The 9,631-nt window shown below is 39.5% G+C and overlaps 1 protein-coding gene across 2 annotated transcripts; it reads right to left on the bottom strand.

The window, feature by feature from the left end:
• Positions 1–211: 211 nt before the first annotated feature.
• On the bottom strand, positions 212–9,286 carry wt1b (WT1 transcription factor b). 2 transcript variants are annotated; one of them, XM_044209405.1, is made up of 9 exons: positions 8,404–9,286; positions 5,889–6,011; positions 4,952–5,051; positions 3,502–3,582; positions 2,936–3,041; positions 2,691–2,832; positions 2,209–2,298; positions 1,129–1,212; positions 212–941 (listed from the first exon to the last, which is right to left on the bottom strand). In XM_044209405.1, the coding sequence occupies exons 1-9, from the start codon at positions 8,819–8,821 to the stop codon at positions 820–822; spliced, it is 1,266 nt and encodes a 421-aa protein (XP_044065340.1). In that variant the 5' UTR covers positions 8,822–9,286; the 3' UTR covers positions 212–819. The 2 variants fall into 2 exon arrangements, with proteins under 2 accessions (XP_044065340.1, XP_044065336.1); XM_044209401.1 differs by having other exon boundaries at positions 1,120–1,212; positions 8,404–9,278.
• Positions 9,287–9,631: the final 345 nt, after the last annotated feature.

Below are 9,631 nucleotides of genomic sequence, written 5' to 3'. Positions count from 1 at the left end.
TCACCCCCCTCATCTCCCACCACCACCACTCATAGGTGGCCTCTTAACCTGACAACATCAACACCTCTCTCTCTCTCTCTCTCTCTCTCTCTCTCTCTCTCTCTCTCTCTCTCTCTCTCTCTCTCTCTCTCTCTCTCTCTCTCTCTCTCTCTCTCTCTCTCTCTCTCTCACACACACACACACAAGCACACAATCTCAGCCTTGACAACAATGTGAATCAACATTTTATAAACTTAAAAAAACATAGAAAATACAAAAGGAATGTCTATAAAGGTAAGCAAATACACCACATATATACAAAGCAATTTGGTGAGTATCATGTATACTGTAAGAATATAAAGATGTTCACATTCTACAAAGCACAAATTATCTGTGTTCAACTTAATGGACAAAAAAAGACACATTGTCTATTTCCTAAATCCAGTTTACATTGTCCAGCACATTTTCAAGGTGACACAATTTTAACAATAACATAAGAAGCCAGTGCAAGTGTTCTAAAATATCCAAAATAGTGTATCAACATTTTCCTCATCTCACATAAAAATCTTCTTCTTGGCTCAGAATTACCGTGGTATTGTACCCTCTCAGTCTGAGTCTTAATGTCAAATAACCAGAACGAGTTCTAGTTGAGATCTCGAGGATCATCAGAGTCTCTTGACGTCAGCTGGCTGAGGGAGGCATCAGATGTGCATAAGCTCACCACTACAGCGAGTCTGGCAAGGGACCATAACCATTGACCAGGCTCCAGCATCTTTCTCTACTAGCTGGCACAACATATTGTCACCTTCCTCTTCATCCTACTCCTCCTCCTCTCGCTGCTTAGATGGCAGGCTGCAGCTTGGTCAGGTTCCTCTGGTGCATGCTGTGGTGGCGCATCAGCTCGTCAGAGCGGGCAAACTTCTTCTGACAGTTGGACCAGCGGCAGGTAAAAGGCTTCTCACCTGACAAGGAGGGGACAAAAGAGAAAAAACAAGAGAAATTGTTGCTTTAGAGTGAATTCAATTCTTGGAATGCAAGTTTATGTTCTGTTGTACATAAGTTAAAGCCAGGAGGACCATCTTAACACAAAAAATCTCACTGGGGGAGGAATGGAAAGGTAGAAAATAAAGGTATACGCACTTGTTTTACCTGTATGTGTCCGAGTGTGCGTCTTAAGATGATCTGACCGTGAAAACTTTCTCTGACACGTCTCGCACTGAAAGGGCTTCACTCCTACACAGAGGTGCAAACGGTTGTTGCAGTGGCAGAGACAGAAATGAGAAGAGGGTGGGGTGAGGGTCAAAAGTTTACATATACGATTAGATGGAGCAATCACTGTGCAGGTTGAAAGCATTACAAATTAAAAGTGTTCAGGGAGATTTTACAGTTTCAACACATTTTTGTGTGGGGTTTCTAATGAGAGAAAATTTACTTTTTAAATTCAAATCATTTAGAATTCACACATAATTAATTAGGGAGTGAAAAATCATTAAGCTCAATTAATCAGTTAATTAAACATGTTGGGTCATGTATTTGAACAGAGAGGTGCAGCAGCCCAGATTTATATGGTAACAGCAACATATGGTTAACAGCAATTTGTTGTTAGGCCTGTGTCAGAGAAGTCATTTCTGAAGCTGTAATTTGTGGTATTCTAATGCTGGATTACATTATACAAGTTTTAATGTTGTTTTGTAACAATGATGATGGCATCTTTTTTCGAAGAAATCAGAGAGAGGCATACATAAAAAGAGAAATGAGAGAGGGACCCAGGACCGTAGCCAGGATGTTATAAATAATAAGGTCATGATTCCAAACCCCACTTCAGAAAATTTTGTTCAGACATTCAAAAGTAAAATCACTAAAATGTTTTGATTATTTGGATTTGTCATATTTCGTTCATTCAGTTAACTATGCAGTTACATTTTTTGGTTTATCACCAAAGCCTGTACCATGGCCTTCTCCACATTGCCAGGAATGCAATTGTGGTGGGGAAATACTAAATCCTTTAATTATCTATTTATTTATTGGCCTAAAAGTCAAAATTAAATATACTGATACCTGAATCTGCCTATAAATTACCTTAAAGTTTTTTTTATATTGTGGAATATAAAGTCCCCCCAGGTTTCTAAAACTTCCAAATTCCCAGAAAAAAATACTGAGATTATCAGTGTCCTCAACGGTAGCTACGGCCCTGGAAGGAAATCATACAGTTGCTTGTCACCGGTGTACCTGTGTGTCTGCGCTGGTGCCTCTTTAACTGGTCTGAGCGAGAGAATCTGCGGCCGCAGTCTGTGAAATCACACTGGTAAGGCTTCTCTCCTGCAAAACAAACCATTCACGTCATCACCAACATCGTAATCATCATCATCATCCAAATTCCAAGATTTTATGATTATCAGTACCATTTGTACCACCAGTATTTTCCCTGTGCCAAGTTTCACATCTGCGCCATCATCACGTCAAAGTTAGGCACATTTTACCTTTTATGTGACTTCATCTGGGGAAGTTGATGCACTTTATCAATTGACTACAGCTACACACATTCAAACTTGGGCATAAAAACTCTTGTTTCTCCCTTAGAATACACCACCCCTGTTTTATCTTTTTCAAACTGAACTTTAACAGTCTGTATGAATATCTCCATGTAATTTATAAAAAACAGCAGTTTGAGGTCTGTGCAGGAAAAAAGGGTATAAATCACATCATCTGACCTGTGTGTTTGCGGCCATGCATCTGCAGATGTGACAGTTTGAAGTATCTCTTGCTGCAGCCAGGGTAAGCACACACAAATGGACGCTTTTCGTTGGCCTCTCTCACAGCTGGTGGAGCAATACCAGCTACCCGTCGAACATCCTTTAAGAAAGAGGAGAAGAGAGTGCTTTATAGTGGAGATGTTCACTTTGTGTATTTATTTACTGTCTGTGTATGTATTTGTGTCTGCGTGATTCTGACTGACCTGAAGTCCTCTGAAGACACCGTGTGTGTGTATGTGGTACTGAGCACTGACGAGCATGGGTGGAGGCGGGGCTGTGGGGTCACTCTCATAGCTGGTTGCATGGCCACTGCCAGGCAGGAGCAAAATGAAAAATTAATTAAAACACTGAAAATCTTGAGTGCAAAACTGATATTTTGTTTGAGAATTGAAAATTACACAAAAGTCTGTCTCTCCTCCACAGCACAAACACACTTCTTAACCATCACAACTACATACTTATCCTTAAAAACACTTAACTCTAACACCAAGTCCTCCAAGAAGTGTGGATCAGTCAAAGTGTATTCACTTTGCAAAAACTCAAGTTAGTTTTTAGAACATACAATAGAAGCACAAATCTGCACAAAAACATACACATATGCACACATATGAAAATGCTCCTCTCCACTTCTTGATTTCCCTAGGCAGTAGACCAACCGCCATCTGCTCAAATCCTCCTCTTCCTCCTCCGCTGCACCACCACAAACACTTGTCAAAACTGAAAAATGGAGCGTGTTCTTTAAAAAATAAAAATTATAAAAAAGGCTCACCTCTTCATGGAAGATGCCAGGCTGTTCATTTGGTTCCATGTTACACAGTCCAGCTGAGATGCCATTTGGTACAGGTTATCACTGGATGAAACATACAGCATATTTTTTACATTTGTGGTAAAAACAAAAACAAAAAAAAACTAAACTAGATTTTCACTCTTGAAATTTCAAGGCAACAAAACATGTTATTACATTAATAAATTAAAAGATTATGGAACAAGGTTAGCTCAGGGGTTATAACACATGAAGGGGAAAACATTGTATATGTCTTTGTTTAATTTTCCTTCTTTATTAATTAGATATTTTGGGGAAATCCTGAAATTAGAAAACACAGACAATATTTATGTTACTGGCATTCCTCCTGTCATTTCTCTTCCCTTGTATGGAAAATGAAGACGTTTTATTCAGGGGGAACTCCAAATTGTTCTCTTATTAACACATCCTGTCCACCCACCACACTCCTCACTGGCTTCATTAAAAAACATGGGCTCAGAGCCATTCTTTACCTTGGCAGATCACACTAGTGCACACACACACACATTTGACAGAAAAACACACACACTTGGAGATGAGGTTGTGCACTCTGCGGGGGTGAGTGCCTCCGTGCCTAGTACACCATGGACTAGTGCATGACATCACTCTGTCCTCAGTATCATTAAAAGGCAGGAACCAGTTTCGGGGGAAATTCTGGAAGGCATTCCATGAGAAGTCCTTGAGGGAAGGATCGTGCTAATCAGCTCTGAACTATGTTAAACTGCGGAAAGACTCACTGATATCTGACATATATTCACGGTGTGTATGTGAGAGCATGTGCGTGTACATGTCTCTGTGTTTATTTGAGGGTTTCCAGTTCAACAGCAAAGTCTTCTCTCCTCTTATCAATTGCTGTTCCAGTATTTGGGTTGCACATGTTCCTTTTCTCCAACAACATTGCAGGGTGGCATTCAAAGAATTTCATCCTAATTTACTCTTTGAGATGTTTTGTATCAAAATGAAAACAAGTTGGAAACACATTCAGAGGTTAAAATAAGCAGATTCCCAGCCTTAACTACCCCACCCCCCACTTAACTTTCACTTTCAGTGAACTTGTCTCTTTTACTTTTCTCCTCATTTTTCCTCAGGGTGGACCTAGTCACATCAGCAGTAGATCACTCACTGTTTATTTTGGCCCGCTGAGCACCAGTGGGCAGCACTTAACCTCAGAACAAATTAGGATTCACAATCCAGACAGTGCAGAAGCAGACGCAGGGCTTAACGTAGGATCAGAGAGAGTTCACACTTCTAAATATTACCAGCAAGTGAGCAAGCTACATCTGGTATTAGTGGAAAAAATCTGACATTAACTGATGAGTGAGGAGTATGAAAACTTTTGGGAAGAGTGGAATTGCACGAAAGGGGATTCAAGGTAGCAGGAGTCAAATAAAACAACAACAGGGACAAATAATCCTACCTGTTGTAGTTTCTCAGCAGCAGAGCTTGGCTGCTCGGACAGGATTCGGAAGGATTGTGGCAACCAAACATGGGAGGAGGAGCCGGGTACTGCTGGTCAACTGAATATAAAAAAATACAAAAGTTGCTTCAAAATAGGGCTGCAACTTACAATTATTTTCTTCATTATAGATGAGTTGTTTGGTCTATAAACTGTCAGAAAATAGTGAAAAATGCCTTTTCCCAGAAGCAGTTGTTAAAAAAATTACTTAAACGATTAATTAATCATCAAAATTGTTGCTAATTAATTTTCTTGTGATCGACTAATCAATTAATCGACAAATGGATTCAGCTTCACTTTAAAAAGTTACTAGTCATCAAAGCTTTCCATTGCCTTTCAGCAGCTTGCTATCTATTATCGTTAAGCTGAAAACTTTCACAAGAATGATCTTGTATATAAATGTTTGCATTATTTCATGTTCTCGTCATCTGAACAGATACAAAACACATTCAAGTACAATTATAAAAATATACTTTTAAAATGAATACCAATTAATTTCAAAGACAGACACACTTTTGTACATGCATGTATGCACATCTCTTCTTTTCAAAGAGAGAAGGGGTCAATCAGAAACAGTGGTCCTTTTCAGGTTCATATAGTATATTGGTCCCCAGACAGTTTTTGACATTCCAGCAGAGTCACATAAAGCTGTTTCCTCAAGTTATCACTTCCAGAGTCATTAACCATACGTGTGCTTAAAGAGCGAGAGGGAGAGTGTGTTTATGTAGGCCTGCGTATATGAATGTGTGTGCAGACAGAGAGATGAAGGAAAATGGATAATAGCGATTCTGTTGTGATATGAAAAATGACAGGTTACTTATATAACCTTGCAGTGACATGACAGTCTTCCAGTCTGCGAGTCAATTTAGTGAAAACACTTCAGCATGCAGACAGTTACCTATGTTGTTTGGCGGTGACAGTGTGTCCTCGTGTTTGAAGGACAGGCTGGAGAGCTGAGGGGTGTGGTGAGACGGAGTGTGACCATAACTGGGGTTACTGTCTAAACCCACCGCGCCATAACCTGAAAAGAAAAAGATAGGCAATGGAAAGTTAAAATGATCTTATTTTCCTGGTTGAGTCCTTAGATTACCATCTCACAAATGATGAACATTCTGAAGATTTGCAAAGTCTCCAGTATCTGGTCAGTTATCTGAATCCCCCTGGTAGTAGCTCCCTGGCAGGGTTACCACAGAGAGACATTCATCAAACTACTAAATCCTCTTTCCTTGTAACATATTCTTTTTTCCCCCATCTATCTTTGGCCTTGTGGTTGTAATATTTATGGCAGGTGGAAAAAGAAATTTGGCAAACAAACCACAGACAGACTGAGATGAGCTACAGTAGAATATGCTTAGTAAAAAAAACAAAGTTGAGAAGTAATGAATTGCATGTATGTTAACTTAATTACAGCTAAGAGTGCAATATTAGATTTAGAGTAAGTACTGTTATGGCTATTATTGCAATTATTTGAGTGTAATACATTAGGGTGGATAGAGAGTTAAAGAAGAATGTTAGATTTGAAAAACCTATGTGAAAATTATATAAAAAATACACATGTGGGCTGCTATATCCTGAGAGGGATGTTGAAAAGTTTCTGAGAAAAATGACTCACTTGACTCTCTTACTTAAATCCCTGCAGGCTACAGAGCATTTATTTTATCACATCATCAAAAACTACTTTCCACTGAGCACCGCTCACACCGGTAGACACATACAGCTTTAAACCTCTGACCTCTGAGTATTGACCCCCAACAGTCACAAGCGTTGTTTACAGGTAGAGACATCATATTTATGTTAACACTTCACAGAAAATAGAAATTAAATTTGATTCCTGATTAAGATTCCAGATAAATAACAGTTTAACTCACTCTGATCTGTTTTGTGCAGGTCTACTAGGATTTTAAAAATCCCAGAGGTATTGTTCGGAATAGTAAATCAAGCTTGTGATTCACAGTTCATCATTTCAGATTTATTTTTCACTTAATTCTTAGTTTTTGGTTGTTGTTTTTTTGTTTCTAGAGAAACACTCCATGTATTTTTCATGAATAAAGAGCTTAACCCAATAATATTTTTCTTTAATTTTAATTTCTATCCTATTTTATATTCTAGCCAAGGAAGCTGTTTTGCTGCTCAACACAGTAATTGTGGTCAAGGGACTCTTTAAAAAAAACAAACACACACAGTCAGTAAAGTATACTATACTATAAAGTTTTTTAAAAATATACATGTAATAACACTTGTACATGCCAATAAAATTAAAACTCTAAAAGGCAAAACTGCAAGGTAATTTATTCACAATAAGCTGACAAGTGTTTTCAGTATCTTTGTCTCCTATCCATGGCTAACTTTAATTTACTGAATGAATTAAGGTTCTGCAACATTCACAGGTCATTATGCATTTATATATATATATATATATTTTTTTTTTTATGAACTTGGTTGGTATGTAAGCATACTGGCTTAACTTTACCCAGTACTAATGGGTTGTTTTGACACAGTGAAATTTATATAATTTATGCTGGTGTTAGAAAAGCTCAGGTTTTACCATAAAACAAATTTACACAGCAGTGTCACAAATGTATTGTTAGTTGAACAAAACCATGTGCATGACATTCAAAACTAAAAAGAGTTTTAGATTATAACAGTTCGCAACCATACCATATTTAGTTTGGGTTAATAACCCAGCAATAATATAAACAATTACACTTACACTGGGTCAAAACAACCCCTTGTCTAAGGTGATTTTCTACCCGTGGGTACGGGTAAAGTTAACCCAGTATTGTGTTGGTGCCATATTGAGTAAAATTTGACCCATTTACTTTTAGTGTGTGGCTTCCGCATCATTTGAACATGAATCCTGCAAAAATACCTGAACTTCAGATGGATGCATTCGAAAGTTTATGATTACGGGCACTGCATTTGACAAATGGAAAAAGAAGGTATGCAGAAACCTTATGAATGACCTACCTGATTATCTGTTCTGAATTATTAATACAATAATAACATTTATACTGATACCATAACAGTTGTTGTGACTCTCCCAGTGACTGAAAATCAAACATTCATTTCTGCTGAAAAGAGCTGCACACATCACTGCAAAGGAACTGTTACACAGATCACTGCCAGAGAATTACCATAAAGCTGTCAAGCCCATTCCTGAATGGGACAGAATGACCCAGTACAGCACATAACATCCTGCTCAGACACAACACAGTTGACGATCCCTAAACATGGAGTTACATCATGAACACATACAGCAGGAAATGGAAAAATACACTGGCTTGTAATAAAACCTTGATTTTATTGATTAGTGTGTGGTGGCGGTGGTTTCACAGCCTCTACATAACATTAAGCTGATAAGAGAAGACAGAAGTGGAGTGACGTGAGGTGGAGCTGGTAATGAGCATGCTTACCCTGGTTCCTGGGTGCAGGAGGACTGTCCATACAGCTGGGCAGGTAGGTTCCATTGGGAAACATCCTTGGTTGACCTGCCGTTGGCTCTCCGAAGGCCCCAACTCGACAGGGGCCTGAGCCTGTAAACTGGCCTGAGAAGTGCACTGTGAAGGCCCCGAGTCCACAGTGGGGGTCCTCTATTGGGTCGGTGGTCCCCCAACCTGGTTCCTGCTTGATGAGGGAGTGGTGGGATGGCAGGGAGCTGTAGGGAGAGGCGGGGTGGAGGTCCAGCAGTTGGCTCCACTGGCCCCCACCAACAGACATCCCACAGCCACCACCAGCTCCTGGTAAGGATGACACAGGAGGTGCTGGAGCTAAGAGGGTCAGATCTCGAACATCTGACCCCATCGACATGGCTCCACACGGTTCAGTCAGCATTGGTGAAGGCGGTTTGAGACAGTCCAAAGAAGGATTGATGGTATTCCAGTAGAAGGCACAGCTGGGAGATTAAGAAGTCACACAATAGTAAACCCCTGAAAGTTTAACAGAAACACTACCTGAAGAAACAAAGCATGGAGCGAACTCTTCTGTAGAAACAAACATCAGTGGTCTCAATACACTATAGGAGCCATCTTTCCCGCCACAAGTGAAGAACTGAATAATGAAAATCAATGAATTAGCGATGATGACCAAAATCTGGATGCCAAATCTCAAGCTCCCTGGGTATCTGCAGTGGGTTTGGGAGTCAGTGCCTTGTCCCTCTGTCTCTATAATGTCTGACTTGCCTTACTTTCCTGAAGGCTCAAATACTGCGTAACTCATTGGACAGGGGGAGGAGCGAGAGAGGCTGAGAAGAAGATGACTCCCTTGCCTTGCCCCAGTCAGCACAGAGTGCACGTCTGAGTAAATACTGACTAACATCACATTAGCATGAGCGGTGTTGCTCTTCATTCTTTTTTCAAGTTAAAGTGTTGCTCATATTGAGTGTTTGTGTTATCGTGTATGAATAAGTGTGTGCAAGGAGATGAGAGGTGTTTTTGTTTAATTTCCCTGAAAATCTGACTGTGCTGACACACTTACAGCTACATAGTTAGTAAGTAAAAGATTGGTTGGCTAAAGTCCTCATCATGCCAATTTCCACATTTGCACACATTCAAATGGTAATTAATTGTTTTTATAGTTCAGAGATTTGTAAAAATTGTAATATTCCATTTCTGGTGTGTGCGTAAACTGAGTAAAAATTACACA

Source organism: Siniperca chuatsi, linkage group LG1 (assembly GCF_020085105.1).
Source record: "Siniperca chuatsi isolate FFG_IHB_CAS linkage group LG1, ASM2008510v1, whole genome shotgun sequence".
NCBI lineage: Eukaryota > Metazoa > Chordata > Actinopteri > Centrarchiformes > Sinipercidae > Siniperca > Siniperca chuatsi.
The sequence above is the reverse complement of the archived record's forward strand: the minus strand, read 5'-3'. Positions and strand labels throughout refer to the sequence as shown.

What these genes read in the sequence shown, in the direction of transcription:
- wt1b (XM_044209401.1), bottom strand. Translation starts at nt 8,821, where the DNA reads ATGCTGACTGAACCGTGTGGAGCCATGTCGATGGGGTCAGATGTTCGA. An exon ending in CTGCTGAGAAACTACAACAG is followed by an intron (nt 3,583 to 4,951) that starts GTAGGATTATTT and finishes TGTTTCATCCAG; the next exon opens with TGATAACCTGTACCAAATGG. An exon ending in GTGTCTTCAGAGGACTTCAG is followed by an intron (nt 2,833 to 2,935) that starts GTCAGTCAGAAT and finishes TCTTTCTTAAAG; the next exon opens with GATGTTCGACGGGTAGCTGG.